Source organism: Ammospiza nelsoni, chromosome W (genome assembly GCF_027579445.1).
Source record: "Ammospiza nelsoni isolate bAmmNel1 chromosome W, bAmmNel1.pri, whole genome shotgun sequence".
Classification (NCBI taxonomy): Eukaryota; Metazoa; Chordata; class Aves; order Passeriformes; family Passerellidae; genus Ammospiza; species Ammospiza nelsoni.
Window position 1 is genome coordinate 5,350,190 of NC_080668.1, and position 21,886 is coordinate 5,372,075.

At 43.3% G+C, this 21,886-nt stretch overlaps 1 protein-coding gene across 2 annotated transcripts in view; it reads left to right on the forward strand.

Moving 5' to 3' along the window:
* LOC132086181 (CBP80/20-dependent translation initiation factor-like) overlaps nt 1-21,886 on the forward strand; it is a 484,412-nt gene that overhangs the window by 344,501 nt on the left and 118,025 nt on the right. Inside the window, exons 9-10 of one of the 2 annotated variants that reach the window (XM_059491652.1) lie at nt 13,578-14,019; nt 15,922-16,251. In XM_059491652.1, coding sequence (XP_059347635.1) covers nt 13,578-14,019; nt 15,922-16,251 — 772 coding nt within the window. The remainder of the gene's footprint in view (nt 1-13,577; nt 14,020-15,921; nt 16,252-21,886) is intronic. The other variant, XM_059491654.1, reaches the window with a different exon arrangement.

The following is a 21,886-nucleotide window of genomic DNA, read 5'->3' on the forward strand; positions in this document are numbered from 1 at the left end:
CTTCAGCCTTGTGCCTTCCAGCCCCTTTCCTTGGGAGGAAATCATGTTGTAAAAAACTTGCAGGAATCCTGTTTTTCTGATCATGTAAACTGGTAATCACAAAGACAGCTAAAGCCTTAGATTTGATTGCATAAGCTCCTCTGACAGAGTAGACATTTGTCAGATATAAATTCTGTTGAAAGGTATCTCATTTAGTTAATTAAATTTAAAAATTGGTGGAGAAATGATAGCAGAAATGTCGCAGTCTTCCTTGCTGCCACCCCTGATCTGTCTTGGCCGGGGGGAACCTGGTGAAATAAAGGAATGGGTGTGATGGTCTTGCCCAAAAAATAAAGACTTTAATAACAAAATAACAAATGTGGAAACTGCACAGTTTGGGGGCAAGATCCAAAGACAGGGGGGTGTGGTAAATGCCACAAGGTATAGGAGTCTTCTGAAGGCAAGGGTCCAATCATGAATGTGAACTTGGAACAAGACCTTATTTGTAACAGGTTCCGAACCAACTGAGGACAAGAACCAGAAACTCGACCAAATATAGGATAGTTCTATTAGCATACTACTAATTCCCATGACCACACTCTTCTTGCCATGACCTGAAAAGGTGTCCCCTGTTCAGTATCCTGTTTCCCATGCTCTCACGTTGATGCGTCCTGTACATGACACTGAGGCCAAATCAGTATTTATCCCAGCTGGATGCGTTTCCACACAGAAACAACACCATCCTATTTCCAGCTTGGTAATCATGATTATCTCCCCTTGGTTTTTAATACTTCTGCAAGTTTTTTTTTGTGACTGAATGTCTGTTTAGTTTCCACATTGACCAATGGCTGAATCCCTGGTCCTACTGAAGTCAGGGGGAGTTTTGAGCTGAATTGGAATTTGGCCTTTGAAGTTGTGGTAGTTTGACCAGGAAGAAGTGGGAATTCTGGGATGCTGTGGTCAAACCAATGGGTGCTCGGATTTTGATATTGGCACCTGGTGTGGCCAGTTGAGTTTTGGACACACCTCCGAGAACACACAGGGGTTAAAAGCAGAGCTTCGGCCCTGGGAGGCTCTCTTGGGACTTCGGGGGACGGAGGTCAGATCTCCCTTCCCCCGTCCAGCCACTGCTGCTGGGCGGGGGAGGGGCAGCCATGTGGTAGGCCTGGGCCTGGACAGAGATGGGAGGTGAGGAGGCCCTGGAGGATGGAAGGGTGGAGGAGCCCCAAGAGACATTGGGCAGCCATTCCCCCCCCAGGAGAGAGAGAGGGAGAGCCGGCGACGATGAATGTGATAGCAGCCGGCCCAGGAGGAGAAAGGGGGGAATGCAGCGAGGGAGGAGGTGCCCGGCCAGCCGGAGCAGCAGCAAGTGTGGGAGTGCCGGAGTTCTGAGACAGACAGAGACTGAAATTTTTAACCCCTTTCTTTCATGATTGGGACCTTGCAAAAATGCTGATCCTCCTCGGAGCTGAATAAGACGGGAGATAAGAGATGAGATGAGACAAGGACCTGGCCCGAAGGACGTGGAGAAGGCTTGCTGAGTGGAGAGAGAGATGATTGGAGTGGCCTTTTGGCTGGACTTTTCTTGTGTAGCCATAGACTGAACCAGTTTTATTCCTGTGACACAGAGACTGCATTTAGGGGGAAGCAGTGCCTCAGAACCAGGAGGGTTCATTGTGGGGACCCCTCGGCCCCAGGGGGTTGGATAAAAATGGGGGGACAGATGTCCCAAAGCAGAGACGGTGCCTTTTTGGAGTGAGACAAGGCATCCTTAAAAGACAACCCTAAAAGCAGCTCTGGTCCATGCCAGTGGTGAGAGCACTGAGCATGGAAAGAAGATGTCACAAGCGGCAAAAGGACTTTCCGGGCGGTGCTGAGTGACAGGGAAGCACATGAGTTTCAGCGTGTTTCCAGGGGAAGCTTATGGTGCAAGAAAGACTCCTCTCCTCTTCATGGACTGAAGTTTGAATATCCAAAAGGGTGGTGCCAGACTGGGCAGTTGGTGATTTTGGGGGGAATGTATCGGATTGGGAAATTGTGGTGGTGGGGAGGAGGAAAGTGTTTTTTGTAAGGTTTTCAATTTTTTTTTTCTCTTATAGTTTTTTCCTTCTTTCTTTTCTTGTAGTTTAGGTAATAAAGTTTTCTTTATGTTTAAGCTGGAGCCTGCTTTGCTTGTTCCTGGTCACATCTCACAGCAGACACCAGGGAGAAGGTATACTCATGGGGGCTCTGGCTCTGCCAGGCCCAAACCATGACAGAAGTGAAAATAATTAATGTTGAATGGAGTCAAGATGTTAGAGACTATTGTGCTATCTACATACTTTTTCTTCTAGCTGAAGTAGAGTTCCCCACAAGGCACTGTGTCCTTACACCAAAGGATGAGCAGAGAGGGACAGAAGAAGGGTTTCCCAGTAACTGCAGCATTTTTTATGCAGTGAATTCTTGCTTTTCTTTAAGATGTTGCTGTGTGATTCAAGCTTCAGTTGTTCTTCCCTTCAGCATCACAACCTAAAAGCCTGGGTTGGAAAGTGTCTCTGGATTCCTACATTGTTTGGTTTCCTAAGCTTGGCATGTCACCCCAAGCTGCCATCTGTGCTCCTACATTCCTGCCCTTGAACAAGCATGAGGTTGTTACCATCAACTCAACCCACAGTGGGTGCATGTTGTGGGGTGCCCTGGTCCCCAACTGTCACAGGACAAGTGGGAGCTTCAGTAAGGCCCTGAATTGGCCTCAAATTTTGGCAACAGTTTGAATTTAAGGAATCACTCTGGCCCTCAAGTTCTACTAATGGCAGATCAGGTCTATTTATAAAAAATAATTATTTATTAAACAGACAAAAGATAACATACAAAAGATCTTAATTAGAGTTACCAAAGTATAAAACTCAAAAGAACTACTAGTAGATTACAGCGTAACATAAAACAGTGCACAATATCAAGGTACCTGTATTAAAGCTAGCAAAAGAAATAGTATTGATTAGGAGTTAAATGTAACTTACCACAGAAATTATGATAATGTACAGAGATACCCTTGCTCTTATAGTCATAAAGTGAGGCATCTCTTAGAAATCGAGCTTATCTTTCCAGATATCACTTCAACAGTAAGATGTTTATTGGCAGTTGGGAGATGCCAGACCAGTGTTAACTCCATGGTGCCAAAATAACTTACTATATGACATCTTGTCCTGTTTGAGTTATCTGATCAGTTAACAAACAATAGATAAACTCTTGTGGGGGGCAAGATGCCCCGGTACATCAACTTGCCCCTTCCTGGGGCTCTCTATGTCCCCAGGACCTTGGTTAAACGTAAGAGCAAGGATGGGTCATCCCAACCTCCCAGGCTTTGCGATGCTGTGCATTCAAAAAAGTTTCAAGATCTGGTATAGTAAAAGCAGGGCGACCCCTACGATGGGGGAGATGATGAGGATGACTCTATCTTATTAGAAGGCTAATTAATTACTTTATTATACTATATTACACTACATCTAAACTGAATCTGCACTAGCACCCAACTCAACTGCCCAGAATCTTGTGACTGTCTGCTGACCGACAGTCTGCACACGTACTTGGCCCTGATAGGCCAAGGAAACAAAACACTATTACTTTGGGTAAACAATCTTTATATTGCATTCTACTTTGGCACAACACAGGAACAGAAAATGAGGTAAGAATTGTTTTGATCATTCTTTTCTCTGCTTCTCTCACTACTGCTCTCAGGTTCAGAGAATGTGAATCTCACAATCTGGGTCCCGTTCTTCCTGCTTTGGCTCTTCTTCCCTGCAGATCCTGTTCCTTCTTGGCTTTTCTTCTTTGCTGGAGTGTTGGGAAGATAAAAGCATGCGAGTCTTTGCTTGAATGCTGGATAATTGTTTAGACCTCTGCCTGCTGCCAAGTCACAGACATTGATCCTTGTTTACCATTCTCCTTCCTTTGCCTTTTCTTTCTTGCAATCTTTATTCCTTAACTTTTTAACTCTGTGGTTTTCCATCCCATGGTCAGTGACTGCAGAGCTTCAGTCTGTTTGCTCTGCCCCTTGCCATGGGTATATCACCTTTTAGCTGTCCCACACAGGGATGGAGCTGCCTGTCCTCTCTCCATCTAGTACAAAAGCCCCAAATAGAACAATCTTGCATATTCCACATTGACCTAACTAGGGCTTCTTTTAATCTTAAACATTTTTTCTTTCACAGCCATTAAACAGAAACAGTTTTGATTATAATATCATTATGTCTTTAGGAAAAAACTTTCCCCACATGCATTTCTTGCAGAAATTCACAGCAGTTTGGTTTCCAGCTCATTTCCAGGCATTTCCCCTTACTTCTGCTGAAATTAAAGCTGTGTCTGTGTGCAACTTTTATAATTTCTGTGCAATTTTTTCCATTTAAATAAAGTAACAGTCTGTCTCTTTTATAACCCAAGGCTGGAAGTGTACCCAAACAGTTAGATGCTTGAGAGAAGAGAAGAGCAAAGCCACAGAAAGCACAACTTGCATGCTTAAGCATGCGAGGGCTTAGTACTAGATAAAGGTTTTAATTAACTTGTAATTTGACATTCCTCTTTTAATAAGAGCTGATTTTTACAAAATGGTTTATGTGATTGCGTTACTGAGAGGAAGCAAAGAAATGCCAGGAAAACTTGATGTGGAGAATCTGTACTCATAAACTGCTTGTAAGCTTCAGCTAACAGGAAAACTTCTCCTTCACTTTTTTTTTTTTTTTTATTCCCTGCCATTCAACTTGCAAAAAAACAAAAAAAAACAAACAAAAAAAAAAAACAAAACAAAAAAAAAAAAAACACCCAAAACAACAAAAAACCCAAAAAACCAAACAAACAAACCCAAAACAACCCAAACAAAACCCCTACATTGAATATCTCAGAAAACTGGTTCTGGTCATTTGAGACTAAAGACAAATTCCTGCCACTAAGCCTCTTCCTCCCATGTTTGCCAATTATGAACCTTCACGCTTTATGGTTAAGAGCCAGTTGGCCTCAAATATAGGTTTTAATTCCTGGGGATGCTGAAGAATACAGATTCCATGGGCAGATGGCTTTGGCAGGCAAGGTTAGCAACTGTTTAGCTGTTGACCATGAAATGTATTTGTGAATGGCCAATTCCTTCATCTGACTGAGCATTAAAGCATCTCACATGCTCTCAGAGTCAAGACTGAGCATTAAAGAGGCATTGGAAAGGCAAGGAGGTGCTGCCTTGCTTAGAGCTAACCCTGCACTGTCCTGGGTGAAAGCACACCATGTCAAGACAATTTCCTCCTTAGTTGCATCCTTGATGATGGCATTCTGTCTCTGCCTTCTCTGCTCGGGACAATCAAGCTGCAGCCTATGTGGAAATACAAAATGTCTGAGGCTGTCAGTGTTTTTTCCTTTCAACTGTTTTTTGGGGGCGAGTTATCATCTCAGCTACCAGTTCTAACCAGCAGACGGGCTTGCTTGCCCCTTCTGAGCCACTGTAGTCTCTCTAGACAACCATTTGCGGGCAGTTCCTCCTCTTTGTGGCTGTTGAATTCCCATGTTATCTGTTTGGACCTGTATGCATTTAGCCTGCTATCTGGAGGCAATGGTTCTAGCACTCTGTGCTGCCAGAGCCAAGCATGATACTCAGCTTCTTCATTCATGCATATGTCTTGTCCTGGTGTAGCAATGATGAAGGACATGCGTAAAGAAAGGTGTATTGGGTTTACATGGCCAAGCTTTGGTAGCGGGAGAGGGAGGAGGGGGGTGCACTACAAGGATGGCTTCTGTGAGAAGCTGCTGGAAGCTTCCTCCATGTCAGCTAGAGCCAATCCCCGGTATCTCCAAAGATATATGTGCCACTGGTCAAGACTGGGCCAATTAGAAATGGTGGCAACACCTCTGTGATAGCATATTTAAGAAGGAGATGAAGAAGAAGAAGGAAAAAAAGTTATGTCACAGTTGTAATTGTGACCAGAGAGGAACAGAGTAAGAACATGTGAAAGGACCAACTCTGCAGACACCAAGGTCAGGGAAGAAGGACGGGGAGGAGGTGCTCAAGGCACCAGAGCTGAGATTACTCTGCAGCCCGTGGTGAAGACCATGGTGAAGCAGCTGTCTCCCTCCAGCCCATGGAGATCCATGGGGATGCAGAAATCCACCCACAGCCTGTGGAGGACACCCATACTAGAGCAGGTGGATGTCTGAGAGGAGGCTGTGACCCCTGGGGAGAGAGGACCCCATGCTGGAGCAGCCTATCCTTGAAGAACTGCACCCTGTGGAAGTGACCCACAGTGCAGCTGTTTGTAAAAAACTGTTGCCCATGGGATGGACTCACATCAGAGAAGTTAATGAAGAACTATCTCCAGTGGGAGAGATCCCATGTTGGAGCAGGAGGACTCCTTTCTCTGAGCAGCGGGAGAAATAACACCTGATAAACTGACCGTAACCCCCATTCCCTATCTCCCTGCACTGCTGAGAGTGGAGGTAGAGCTGGGAAGGGCAGGGGGAAAGGTGTTTTTCTAAGGTCTTATTTTACTTCTCATTATCCTGCTCTGATTTTGTTAGTAATAAATTCAATTAATATCTTTAATTTGAGCTTTTTTTGCCAGTGACAGTTTTTGCTCAGTGATCTCTCCTGGTCTCATGAACCCTTTGTTATATTTTCTCTCCTCTGTCCAGTTGTGGAAGGGAGTGATAGGGAGGCTTTGGTGGGTGGCTGGCATCCAGCTGGGGTCAACTCACTACAAAAGGCCAAACAAAACCATTTAGTGTGGTCATCTGGTTTATTTGGTGTCGGGAGTTTAGTTCAGGCATGGCTTGAGGAAAAAGGCCACGAAGCCATGCAGCTGAGAGCAAAGTAACAGGTAGCTGTGAAGCAGCTTCAAAGCAGTTTCCAGCCTGACTTCTATAAACAATTAGTCTCTCTCAGGCATCCTTGCATAAACAATAAAGTTCTCAGGCAGTCTTCCCATAACAAAGGTAACATCCTCTCTGGGAAAAGATGGCACCCTGGGAACAGTTATGGAAGTTTTGGGAACCGTTCGTATCACAGTGAGAACACTGATTTTGTTTGATGTAAACAATCAACGGTATTGTAAAACAAAAGGAGTGGTTAGAGTTTTCTCTGTTAGCCTATCGTAAACCTGGATTTTGGAATATGCATGAAGTTAATTAACACTGTTATTTAAAGTGACTGATCGATCAATAAAGTTGGAGTTCGATGCATTATAGGATGGTCGTTCTCCCCCTCACTTCAACAAATTGGTGACACCCGGACGTGATAGCGGACACCACGACGATCGCGGCCATCACGGGGATTGCGAACACCAAAGGATAAGTGAGGAATGGTTCAGGCTCCGAAGTAGCGGGAGCGGCAATAAGCGCGAAATTAAAGCGGAGGAAAAAAGGAAAACCGCCGATACGCGCCATGCCCTGGCGACCATAATTAGATGGGCCAGCTGATACGTGCGGCATAGAAGTCTTGGAATATGCTGCTAGGTGAAAGTGCGCACTTAAAAAGAGGTATGGACAGACAAGCCGCATATGAACTTTTTATTACATTTTTGCAAAAAAGGCAAATTAAGGGTATAGACTTACAGAAAGAATTGCAAGGTCTTTTGGCTTATGGTCTGGAAAGGGGAGTCTTTGTGAATCCCCACATGGTTCACGAGTTGTCGGAGTGGCGTAAATTTGGTGATATATTATGGCAGGCTACGTTAGACGATGATAAAACTGCTAGGAAAATGGGTAAATTATGGCGGGTTATTAACAACGAACTGTTGCAGTTTCAGGCGGAAAAGAGGGCTGCCTATCAGGCTACTGCCGCTCACGATCGTAATAAAGAATACGATCAAGAGAGGGAGTTTGATAAAGAGTCGGGGACTCCTCTCGGCCCTGCAATGAGGACGGTTTCATTACCGACCTCGCCTCCTCCCTCGGCAAGCCAGGCGCCGAGCCAGGCTGTGAGTCCGGCTCCAAGCCAGGCTGTGAGCCAGGTTCCCAGCCAGGCTGTGAGTCCGGCTACATGCCAGGCTCCGAGCCAAGCTCCACAGGGCGCTTTACTACCCTCTGCGCCGCTTCTACCGCCTCCTTTAACGAGCCAGCCCCCCCTGACGAGCCAAGCTCCGCAGGGTGCTCCGCAGGGTGCTTTATTGCCCGCTTTGCCGCAGGCTATGCATAGCACTTCTGAGTCTTCCGTATTGCTTGCATCGCAGCAGCCAGGGCCACAAATGTGTGTCCCGTTCCCGAAAAGTAATCAGAGCCCTGGGTTGGAAAACGATCGAGCGGTGATGATTGCACGGGAAAGACGGGATGCGTGGGCAGCTCTTGCCAAAGATGCAATGGAGAAGGGAGACCAGGAGTTGATAAGCTTAGCGAGCGAACTGGCTTGTCCGGTTATTTTCACCCCCCAGGCTGGCGGAGGTATGCAAGCGACAATTAGTGCTTTAGATTGGAAGATGTTATCTCAGTTGCGAGCTACTGTTAGCCAGTTTGGCTTTAAAAGCGAACTAGCCAAGCAAATGCTCGACTATATTTTTGACACCAGCATCCTTCTCGTTAATGATTGTTGTGGCATAGTTAAATTAATCTTTACCCAACATCAGCAATTGCTTTTTAACGCCCATTGGCAGGCATTAGTAAATGAATGCGTGGCAGTACAAAGACAGCAGGGTGACCCCCTCTATGGCGTTACTGTTAGTGAGCTTATGGGTCTGGGACCTTTCTTTCGTCCTGAGGCACAAGCCTTAATAGGTCAAGAGAAGTGCCGGGAGGCAATAAGGTTAGTCAGACTCGCGATGGAAAGGGTAAAGGAACCAGAAGAGAGACCTGTATATATAGGAATCAAGCAAGGCAGAGAGGAATCATTTAGCTCTTTTATTGACAAGGTTGCTGCAGAAATTGAAAGAGCTGAGGTGCCAAAATATCTTAGGGGAGTATTGCTCAGGGAGTGTGCTCTCCGAAATTGTAATTCTACTACTAGGACAGTACTTAACACCCTAGGTACTAATTGGACTATAGAAGAGGCATTAGAGAAGATGGCCCTCATATCTACGGGACAGCAGGCTTTTGTGGTAGATGCGATCAAACAGAAATCAACGTCAGGAATAGGCTTGCAAGAACAGGCAAAGTCCTCTCAGAGTCAGGTATTAGCCGCTCTTGCACCTCACCAAGCGTCAGCTGCATTTGCAAATCAAATAATATGGGCCAAAAATGCCGCTCGGACGACCAGGCACCAACAGAAGTCATCGCTGCAGCATCGGCACCTTCTTCTGTCTCCAACCCGACACCACACGAAGCCGCCGCGGGGGGAGAGCGAAGCCGCCGCGGGGGGAGAGCGAAGCCACCGCGGGGGGAGAGCGAAGCCGCCGCGGGGGGAGCCACGGGTGCAGCGGTGCCTGCAGCGGAGTCAGCCTGCCGGCGAGTAAACAAAGAGCCCAGCGCAGGGGGGGGGGTTTCGCCTGCTCCGACACACGCACCGCGGGACTGGAGCGCTTTTTGCAGCGGGAGCATTTCTCCCTCCCCCCCACAGCCGGCAAAAGCTTCAGTTTAAGACCTAACAGCCTAATGGATGTAACTTTTGTCAACAAAAGGAAAAGATCCCTGTTGAAATTAAGAAACAAGTGATGGTAAACAAGGAAAGTTAAAAGCACTTTAGTTCTTCCTGGCAGAGATTGAAACAGGAGTCAGCGTACTGTATGCATGGGTCAAATTTCGGCCGGTTTGGCTCGGCATTGGTTATGCTGTCTTGAAATCACCTGTATTGGCAGAGACTTTAACATCAGAAGCCCAGATGGCTCAGTCAGTGGAACATCAGACTCTAGAATTATATTTTGAAAAGTTTAAAAATGTTAAGATATGTTAGACTGATTGTATGAGTGAGATGTTGTGAGTGTGCTTTTTGATATAGAAATGCTATAGCAAACACGTGAACAAAGTTATTTTAGCTTAATATTTTAGAATCAGGCCTGTAAGTAAGTTATAGTAAATGCTATATTTTATGTCTATAGTAAGTTTTATCTGTTATTAAGTAGTTTAAGTTAAATTAAATGCTAAATACTATTAAGGTTAAGTTTGTTAAGTTTATTTTCTGTTAAGTTCGAGGTCTGTTAAGGTTAAATCATATTAGGTTTAAGATAAGTTAGATTCTGTTAAGTTTGATCTTACATTATTTACAAATAAGTCTAAAATCAGTTAAATTTTGTTACAGTTTTGTTAGAATTAAGAGATTTTACATGTAAGTTCTGTTGATTTAAAATTCTATTAAGTTTAAGTAAAGATAAGTTTAAGTAATGTTAAGTTCTATTAAGTTTAAATATTTTAAGTTAAGTATTTTAAGTATAAGTGCTATTAAGTTTAAGTGATGTTAGATAGATTTATGCTTTTACAATAGGTGTTTGTTTTATGACTTGTGTTCAAAGTGTTGTTGTGAACATCAGAGAAACCTTGCTAGCTGAAAATACTATTTAGTTATTAGAATTGCCTATTCTTATGTTGCAAAGAGTGTAGCACAGTTAGCCCATAGAATTTTGAAGCCAGTTAAGTTCTATTATTTTGAAAATAAGTCTGCTAAGTTAAGTATTTTAAGTGCTTCAAGTGCATACTACTTTCTCACCACTCCAAATCAACAAAGGACTGAGAATCGCCCAGCTGATGCCATTTCAGCCAAATGACTAAAGGATTACAGACTATAAAGCTGATTTTGAACATTTTTGAGAAACCCAGGGAAGAGGTGGATGTGAAAATCTCATGGACAGAAAGGATCGTTTTCAGACTTACCATTCACCTCCTCTCCAGGTTCATATGAATGAAAACAGCTAACAGCTTTCTTTTCTTAGTCCAATTACCACCTACCGTGCAATGCCTGATAAGGCCGGACATTGTGGCTCAGCTGAGGGTGGTTTTAACCCTTTGGGATAAAACGCTGTTGCCGGACGACCAGGGAACTGATTGACATTATTGAATCTTTATCATCTTTCCATATAAAAGGACTGGCAAAAGAGAACTGCCTTGAATGTCACAGCCCACATTGTGCTGCTTGGGTTGCACTGTGTTGTGGAGGTTGTGATGAGACCTTTTGGGTGGATCAGTTGTCACTTTTTCGTTTATGGTGTGATACCTGTAATCATAGACATAACTGGGAACATAATTGGGAGTGGGCTCTACGGAATGCAACAGGACTAAACACTGCCTCAGCTTTAGATCTTTATGAATCACATGAGCAGAAAATCTTGGCTTATTATCGGTGGGAGGTACAGTGTATTTTGAAAAGGGTTAAAGGTTAAAAACTGATAAGAAAAAAAGGTCAAAGTAAAAACAGAAAAATGAGGTTTACTTTTTTTATATTGCTAGGTGTAGTGGTAGCTGAAGAATTAAGGGTAATACAGTTTAGTCAACCTAGAAATAATGTATGGCTAACACTTGCTAGGCAGATTAATCAGACTTCGCTTTGTCTCAGCATTGGAGGAGTTACCAACCCCTTTCGAACCTGTTTGGTAGGACTCCCAGTATGGTCTCCTCAAGAATTCTGCAGTTTTATTAATAACCGTGCCTTATGTATGCACAGTATGGTAAATATTAAATTGCCTAAAGGGTATACTGCCAGTCAGAGTGATGGCTACCGTCAATGCCTGTTAGTTCAATCTCTTAATACTCCTTTGCATTCTCCACCTGAGGAGTTGGAGCTTTTTGGAAGTGCAAATGCTAGCATGACCAGCACTTCCAACAGTGGGTGGTTTAGCTTTGATTATTCTAATCCTAAAAAGATGAATCCATATAAACAAACATGGGCTACTTTGGATTCAGCTCTAAAGCCAAACATAGTGTCTAAAGAACTCTACAGCCATTGTAAAGGCTCTAGCATCATGACACCTAAGAAGTTACCTACAGGAATATTTCTAATTTGCGGAGATAGAGCCTGGAATGGTATACCTGCTCAACCTCAGGGTGGACCTTGTTATTTAGGCAAGTTATCACTATTTCACCCTAATATATTTGTGTTAATGCAATTAAGTCATAAGACAAGCAGGCAAGGGCGCAGCTTACATGACTTGGACTGTAGTCCAGTGGGGGATCCATGGTTCTGGAGTAAATTTAAACAAGTGATGGTTTCAGCTTTCCTACCATGGGGTGCTGCAAGCAAAGCATTGACTCTAGCAAAACAAATAGGGTGTTGGGCTAAGGGTGAACTAAATAGAACTTCACAGATATTAGATATGTTATCTTCAGATGTACAAAGTGTTAACCACACTGATTTACAAAATAGAGCTGCTATAGATTTCTTATTATTAGCTCAAGGCCATGGATGTGAGGAGTTTAAAGGGATGTGTTGCATGAATCTGTCTAATCATTCTGTATCTATTCATGCTAAGTTGAAAGAGCTACGGCTAGGGCTTAACAGCCTTAAGGAAGAAGAAGGATTGGGTATTGATGAGTGCCTTAAAAGTTTAGGATTGGGACCATGGCTAAGAAACCTTGTAAAATATGCTATAGGGATATTAGGTGTACTCTTGTTGCTTTTACTTATCTTACCTTGTTTCTGTAGCTGTATCCAAAAGATGGTTAGTAGGATGATAGAGAAAATGTGGCAAACTAACCTCCTTTCTTTTAAAGAAAAAGACGGGGGAAATGTCGGGAGTTTAGTTCAGGCATGGCTTGAGGAAAAAGGCCACGAAGCCATGCAGCTGAGAGCAAAGTAACAGGTAGCTGTGAAGCAGCTTCAAAGCAGTTTCCAGCCTGACTTCTATAAACAATTAGTCTCTCTCAGGCATCCTTGCATAAACAATAAAGTTCTCAGGCAGTCTTCCCATAACAAAGGTAACATCCTCTCTGGGAAAAGATGGCACCCTGGGAACAGTTATGGAAGTTTTGGGAACCGTTCGTATCACAGTGAGAACACTGATTTTGTTTGATGTAAACAATCAACGGTATTGTAAAACAAAAGGAGTGGTTAGAGTTTTCTCTGTTAGCCTATCGTAAACCTGGATTTTGGAATATGCATGAAGTTAATTAACACTGTTATTTAAAGTGACTGATCGATCAATAAAGTTGGAGTTCGATGCATTATAGGATGGTCGTTCTCCCCCTCACTTCAACAATTTGGCAATTTACTTTTTAGCTTATTTTTTTCCACTTAGAAATTCCTTATATGCTTTAAATGGTTCATTGCAAATCCATGCAGCATTATGCTATGTTAGTACAGCAGAGAGGGCGGGCAAGAGGAGCAAATGATGCTGTAGGCCAGGTGTATCAGGAGGTCCTTAAGTCTTCTGAAAAAAAAAAATCTCCTGATATTTCTTGCCTGCCTGACTTCCCCTTGCTCAGCTGGGACTAACCAGATATTCCCCAGTTCGGTATAGAAGCAACACAGAAAACACAGAAGCCTGGGAGAGATTTTCCTGGTAACCAAAGCAATGTTATCTAACTGTTCATGAAAACTTTCAGCTGAAATATCTCTGTTGCTGAAAGATTGAGGTGTGAGATTGTGTTCGATGTCAAGAAATTGGCTCTCTTCCTGTAGTAGGGACACCCACAGAGCCTATCCACCAAGGACCAGTCTGGTGGGACAGATGTGTTGACCAAAAAGGCCCATGCAGAAAAGAGTGAACTAATGATCTTCTTTGACTTTCTAGGCGACAGCAGAGACTTCCTGGTGGGAACAAGTCTCAGCAGCATGCAGATCATCAGCAAGGTGGCACCAAACACAACAGGGACCACCAGAATCTTTACCAAGGAGGCCAGGCCCTTCACTCCTCATGTAGGACAGGCCACCATGGCTGCAGTCAGAACCAGAGATGGCATCACAACCAGAAGCACTTGCCCAATGACAAAGAAACACACAGAAATGCCAAAGAGACAGAGAACTTGAAAATCAAGGACACCGCCATCTGTGCAGTTCATATTCCCTTGGAGATGCACCAAGGCCTGGAGGATATGGAGAAGCAGTCTCAGCAGTACATCCAAGAGTCAGAGACCAAGCAGAAAGACAGTATTCATGAACGCATTAGGGAAAGACCCAAGATCAATTTGCTTCAGTCTTCCAAAGACAGGCTGCGAAGGAGACTAAAAGAAAAGGTATTATTTCTTAGGGAAACATTGAGTTTTCCTTTTTCCAAGTCTGGCTGTTGGCTATTTTCCATACAAAGGGTGGAGTGGGCTCAAGAAAACTTTCCATCAATGCATCTTAATCTCCCAGTGTCAACACTTCTCGCAAAGTGTTTTCATGCTTCTTCAGGAGGCCTTTTATTCACTCAATTAAGTCTTTTAGCTTGACTTTTTGGTTGAGGTTGCTACCAGCTTGAGTTCTTCAAAGACCGGGAACTCTTTTCCTGCACACCCCTGGGGAAAGCTGATTCACACGTGAGCTACAATGTGGGTACACCTCCCAACTGATACCCTTCCAGTCTGCAGAGCTCATCAACTTTTCAAAGAGGTCTAAAAAAGGCAATTTGTGTCTCTACAATTACAGAGCTAAATCCCAAGCTTTGACTTTTGAGTGCTGAATAGCTGTAGTCAGCTACTTCAGTATTGATATTCATTTATCTCAGCAATGAATTGAAATGACCCTATCTTTTCCACTTCCTTCCAATAACCTAAACAACAACAAAACGATTGTATGCAAGCGACAGAGGAGAAATGCTTTTTTGAAACAATATTCAGCATCAGCTTTCTGAAGAATTTGTAGATCTCTTTATTTGCCCCCTGTAAAACTCAGATTCTTTCTCTAGAGATTTTTTTTGTCAAACTAGAAAATTATTCTGTAAGGGTATCTCCAATGACATTTCCAAAATAAGTAGCAAAAATAACCTGAACATATACAACTCCATGGGAGTGCATGTTGGAAATGTATACCTTTGAATGCATGAGCATTTACTATTTATGTATGTGGCATGAGGGGGACGAAGAGATTTTGTTAGTTATTTTTATGTTCTTTAAAGCGATATCAATATAGAAGAGACTTTCAGATTATTCATTTTAATGTTCTTCCTGTGAATTTACAGTCTTATAAGAAACACATCACATAAGCATTCAATCTTGGGTGGTGAGTGGGTATTGTCAACACAACTGGCCTCCTGATGGGAGTTTTGGACAACTCCAACTGCTGTTTGGCATTGGGGTTGTCCAAAAAATTGTTGCAGTTTTGTATTATATAGCATGTTTTAAGAGTTTTTCAAATGCTGGGATCATGTGACATCTTTAATCTCAATGTAAATGATTAAATGTATCACAGAATCACAGAATATGCTGACTTGGAAGGTCCCACAAGGATTGAGTCGAACTCCTGTCCCTGCACAGGACACCCCAAGAGTCATACCATGTGCCTGAGAGTACTGTCCAAATGCTTCTTGAACTCTGTCAGGCTTGGTTCTGTGATCACTTCCCTGGGGAGCTTGTTCCAGTGCCCAACCACCCTCTGGGTGAAGAACCTTTTTCTAATATCCAGCCTAAACCTCCCCTGACACAACTTCAGGCCATTCCCTCGGGTCCTGTCACTGCTTACCACACAGAAGAGGTCAGTGTCTGCCCCTCCTCTTCCCCTCACGAGTATATTAAAAAGTAGACATTTTTGTAGAATTGCTATCTGAGCATTTTGCAAACATTGGTGCACATTCAAAAGAGAGACCAAAAAAAATCAATTATCACCATGTCGCAGACGCATAGAGAAACCAGTCCAAGATGTCAAAGGCAGTCAGGGGTAGTCAGACTTTGACATCCTGGATCAGGACCCTTGAGGAAATCTTCTCCCTGAGTTGAGGGGGAAGACTTTGGGATTGAGTGCTGTGGGAAATGGACAAAGAGCATTTCTGGGACGGGATTCATTTACTTGTGGTTTTTAATGCTGAGATTATACCATTGTGTTGCTAAAAGATGCTTTGTTTTTTCTATGTCTGTTTAAATGTTTCTCCAGTCCCCTTCCCCCTTTTCTGTTTGTGGAAGGACAAAGGCTGATATGTCTGTTTTTTCCTTGTGTAACAGACGCCTTGTCTTTCCCTTTTCATGGACCAGGACGAAGTCACAGTGGAAACCACCAATCCTGAAAAGAATAAAATGAACAAATTAATTGAAATTCTCAATAGCATGAGGAACAACAGCAGTGACGTTGACTCCAAGCTCACCACATTCATGGACGAGGCCCAGAACTCTACCAGCTCTGAGGAAATGCTGGGGGAGATAGTCAAGACCATCTACCAGAAAGCAGTGATGGACCACAGCTTTGCTTCCACTGCAGCTAAGCTCTGTGACAAAATGACCCTCTTCATGGTGGAAGGAACCAAATTCCGGAGTCTGCTTCTCAACATGTTGCAGGTAATGAGATAAAATTTGTTGGTTAGATACCTGCAGCATCACCCTGCCTGGTCCTAGCATGCATTAGAACAGGAGCTGAGCTGCTATCAAATTCCTTTTGAACTCAGTTGATGAGATGAGAACAGAAGTGTACCTGCAATTTTGTGTGTGCACATCTTTAATGGTTGCCATAGATAACATGGCACCGAGGGCATTGTCAAGTTGCTCTTTATTCCCATTTCATGAGCTGTAAGTGTAATTACAGTATCTCACTCCAGGGCCTATTGAAGTGATATGCGGAATAAATAGACTCCACAACCTGATGTAGTTATGAAGTGGGTATGTATGGTCGCGCCTGGCACAAGTGAGATAGCTCTCATGAAAGCTTGTGCCCCCCACATCGTTATTCACAAAGATGTTCCATATGCATTACATTACACAATCTCTTCATGCATATTCAACCCCTGGCCTTACCTGTCCTCTCCTCACATGGTAATTAGATCCACACCCTTCTGAGCATGCGTTGTTTGCTGTGGTGGTCGCACAGGAGTATTTGGTGGTCTCTGAGGCCGAAGGTTGTGGTCTTCATCATGATTGAACTTTTGAACTTTTCTCCTTTGCACGTGCGCTGTGGTCCCTTGGTGCTTATCTGAGTACGTCTGACGGTTTTGATCAGCTTGGAGACAGAGGAGCTCCTTTATCTGGGTTTCTGCATTCCCTGGTCTTCTCTAGGTATTGTCCCTTATCGCAAGAAGCTTCAGAAATTTGCATTTTCCTATGCCCTTTTTACCATGGCAGAGGTTTCTTAAATAAAAGGTAAAAATTCAACACATAATTCTACAAACTAAAATTGAAATGCTTAATTCATATTGCTAACTTAAGCAAACTCCCCAAAACATCCATTTCACTATCTGTGAAAGGAGTGGGTTGCTTGTGGCAGCATCCCCATGTCATGAAGAGAATTCAGAGGATCTTACAGTGGAGAGTCTATTTCAGCACCAGAGATACCAAGTTAAGTCATGTTCCCTGAGTAGGTTATTTCTGGCTGAGGGATTCAGTCCCGGTTTCTGATTGCAACATAGACTGAAATAATTTGTGTATTTGCTAATTATTCTGGGTAACTTTTTGTCTTGGTTTAGGGCAAATTTGGGAGAAAATCTCCAAAGGGGGTTCCTCTAGAAAACAGATTTAAGCGACCCCCCCCCCCCCCCCAAGTGGTTTGGGAAAAGATTTCCTTGGAGAAAAGTGGAAAAAAACCTGTTTATTTCACAGGCAAAGCATTCACCAGCACAAAAAAAGAACAATATTAGACAATAAAACCTCTTGCCATTCCAAAAGAGATGACAAACTCAGAAAGTCCCCTCTGTGGGCTCACTCAGTCTGTTATCGGTCCCTCCAGTGCTGGAAATGCTGTGGCCTAGGCCTGGCCTGGTGGGCCACAGGTGCAAGCTGCTGGTGCTCTTCTGGATGTTCAGTCCAGAGCCAGTTTAAACACTTCCAAGAAAAAGAAAAACCACACTCCAGGGAACATCTCTGCCTTAGCTAGTTAAAAATTAACTAAAAGCAAAGGAGAGTTCTGTCCTGCTGTCTGTCCGTGCTGCAGACAACACAATCCAGAAGCAGGAATGTGGATGAGTGAGTGCAGTTTCTGAAAACAAACTGTGCGCTTCTTCTTTCCCCCTCTTTGCTCTCAGAATGAGTCTTAAAGGTGTAAAACTTATTTCTGGGCTAAACAGACGAATGGGGATACAAGCATCATAAAATCACCCCAGGACACTTGTTTATCGGCGTATGCAGCATTGGTTGACTGCTTACTCCAAAACCATCACTGACAATAAAATTGGAGGGGGAGAAAAAATAGTGCCTCTGATAACTGGTCCATGAGTTTAACAGTTGAACTTGATTATCTTGGAGGTCTTCGCCAGCCTAGGTGATTCTATGACAATGGTGGGTGATGGGGAAACAGAGCTGTCCTCAGCTGCCCACAATCTGCTGGGGGAAGCATGCTTTACTATAGTCCCACAGTTTGCTTTCTGGAGCGGGTGTCACATGGGCCTCCATCTTTCTGCCTCTGAAGACAGGACCTATAGAGTTGAAACCATGAATTTCTGTCCTTAACTTAATATGTGTTTCCATTTGACTATTCCCTCACACACCCATGCCATCTGTGGGGCATATTAAGCTCTTGTTTCATGTCTGTGATATCCCTTGGATTCTGTGCCTTGCTGCCTGTACCTTAAGTTGGCTTTTGGGCAACAAAGCAGGAAATAAGCAAAATAAAGTAATGAAAATTAATATTTATCATAACCAAAGATAATTCTAGAATGTCACTGGTTGGTTTTGCTTCTCTTGCTGCTCTGGGTGCATATCAAACTCAGCATCTCTCCCTGTGCTTGCTCCTTTTCTTCTATCCCCTGCAAAGCCTTTGGGCAGCACACATATCTGCCCATTGCCTGTACCCAGTCTGGATTTTTTTTTCCCCAATTGATTTATTTCCAAAGCAATTATACAGCAGGAGGAGAAAAATTGTGGTCTGCATTAGTCTCAGATTTAACAGCAAGGGTCTGGAGGTGTTAAAAGTGAATGGAGATGACCCATCTTGTTGTTGATCAGCATCGACTCCGATTTATTGATCAAATCAGTCACCCTTTATAATAGTGTTAACTTCATGCATATTGCAAAATCCGAGCTCACGATAGGTTACAGAGAAAACTCTAACCCCTCCTTTTGTTTACAATACCCGTGGTTGTTTATTGAAACCAAAATTAGCGTTCTCACTGTGATATGAAAAGTTCTCAAAACCTTTATATCTGTTCTCAAAACCTTCATATCTGTTCCCAGAGCAGCCAAGGACTGTTATGAGAAGACTGTCTGAGAATCCTGCTGTTTATAGAAAAGGTGTCTGAGAACCTAGTTATTTACAGAATCAAGCCTGGAAACTGCTGCTTTACAGCTGCCTTTTACTTTCCCATCAGCTGTATACCTTCATGGCCTCTTTCTTTAAGCCATGCTTGAACCAGGCTCTCCACATGGAGGGAGCTCTAAACCCTCCATGCATCTCTTTCTTCCTATGCCAAGTAACTCTTGTGTCTTCTCCCATTTGTCCGAGTGATTATAAGAAATCCAAAATAAAGTCCAGGAGCAATGGTCAAGGAGCAGCAGGGTGTTATACAAAAATTGAGGACAGTGGGTTATGAAGGACTCTTCAAACTTAGTTTCTTCTCTTGCCCCAACATTTCCACCCCTACCACCAGACCCAATAGACTGACTTATACTGAAGCATCGTGTGCAATAAATAATGGCTTCATATTCAGCTATTCATAGCGTGAATGTAGGATAAATAATACACCTCATATCTACAGATGTTGGCAATTGAAGAGATGCGGACTCCATGGTTTGCATGCATGAAGCCGATTTATTGATTCCACAAGCTCAGTATATATACCTTTTCAGCTATAGCTAAAAATATCAGTAATCACAACATTTACATTTCTTAGTAACATTGCTTAATCATAGCTTTGTACAGACTCACATAGGCATGTACGGTCTTGCATGGTTTGTCATAAAGCATACCAAGCACACCCAAGCACGCCATTGTCTTCTTCAGGGTTCTGCTTGCCAAGGCTTGCGGCCTAACAGTTAGCACATCTGTGTTGGCAAGCTGAGCAGTACTCTCCGTCCTGCTTTCTAGCTGTATTCCCATATACAGAGTCTCAAAGTGCTTATCAGGAACATGCAGCGGGTCACGATATTATGACAGCATGATGTCCTGTCCTGGTTCCAGCCAGGACAGGGTTAATTTTTGCAGTAGCCAGGAGGAGCATGGCCAGGGCCCTGAGGTTATTCTATACCACCTCATGCCATACACAGGAAGTGGAGGGAGATGGGTCCCTTCCAGTTGGGCTGGTGGGAGAGTGAATGGTCAGGGTAGCGCTGGATTCAACATGGTGAGCACTTGCGTGTGAATCATTCGCCTATCTTATGCACTCTGTTATTAATATTGTTATTGTTATAGTTCAGTTCTTACTTCATTGCTGTTTGTAATATATTGTTCTTAACTCATGGTCTTTACCTTTTGTGCCTCCAATTCTCCTCTCCAGCTTGCCACATGGAGAGAGAGAGGAGGGAGGGAGTGAGTGGCACTGGTTTGGAGTGTTTCAATGGGAACACTAAATCGGGGAATATCATTCCTAAACCATGACAGCCTTATTTGGTGCCCAATATGGGGCTCGACGGGTTGAGGTGACAACAGATTTGCCCAGAGTGGGTTGGAACCAAATTTGATCTAAGCATTTGTTGTATTAGGTACAGAGCCAATGGTCACAAGGTTGCTCAGTCTGTTCACATGGTTGTGTTACCAAACACTGTATATACTGTATATGCAACATTTGGCTCCTCATGATGATCTTTTTCAGAGCAGGGAGAGGGATTGGGATTGCTTTGTTGCTGTACTGTGTGATATCAGCTGATGACATTATAACATCAAGGGCTGTCACAGACAACTTTTATAAAAAATCCTTTCCTTGGGATTTTTTCCTCCTGAGAAGCTGAGAGGCCTCAGAAACAAAATGTAAACAATGATTGTCTGCTGCTGTGGAATGCAACCAGGTGGATCTGTGATTGGTCTCATGTAGATGTTTGGAATTAATGACCAATCACAGTCAGCTGGCTTGGACTCTCTGTCCGAGACACAAACCTTTGTTATTCATTCCTTTCTATTCTTAGCTTAGCTAGCCTTCTGAGGTGAAACTTTTTCTTCTATTCTTTTAGTATAGTTTTAATGTAATATATATCATAAAATAATAAATCAAGCCTTTTGAAACATAGAGTCAACATTCTCGTCTCTTCCCTCATCTAAGAACACCTGTGAACACCATCACAAAGGGCAATGAGTGTTATTTGGGATGTGTATTCATTGTTGCTCTTCTGCCCTCTCCCACACTACCTCTGGGAAATTCATTAATAATTGTACCCAGTCTGTAGGGAGAACAAGGCAGGGTGATTTTCCCAGCTTTCACCCTTTTTTCCTCCTTCTGGCCTGTTACAACAGCTTTTGAGAATTCTGAATTCCCTTTGGATGTTAAGGAAAGCATGTACTTGTTGCTAAGTCGATCAGGTCTCCTCAGTATAGTCAACACCATGTTTAAAGTTATAAAAAAGATTTTTAGGAAGGTCATTCAGAGATCTGCAGCAAGGGTGAACAGTTACGACTGGCATGGAATATGGGAGAAAATGGACCAGCTTTTGGAGAAATTCTCTGCTCCAATGGTTTGGAAGTTCACACCTGAACAACTACAGGACTGATAAAATTACAGAGTATTTGCAAAGAAAATGCTGTGGCAGTTCCAGAGAGCTGCAAAGTTCTTACAATGTGTTTAACCCAGGCTACTCTTTACTGGACAAGGTTTGACATTAAACTGCACCCTCAGGGAAGAGGAGGAAAGCAGACCAACTGGCACAGTGGCCACTCAAACTGCAGCTGAACCAGAGGAACAACTTGTGTCAGTAGCAGTTGCCTCCATACAGAAGAAGAAATCCAAGACCAAATCCATTTTCTTAGTGAGAGGTGAAGAGGAAGTAGACCCAAAATTGGAAATTAGAGGGAAGTGAAGCCAAGCAGCTGGGATCCCTGTCCTGGTATGTGAGCATTGGGAAG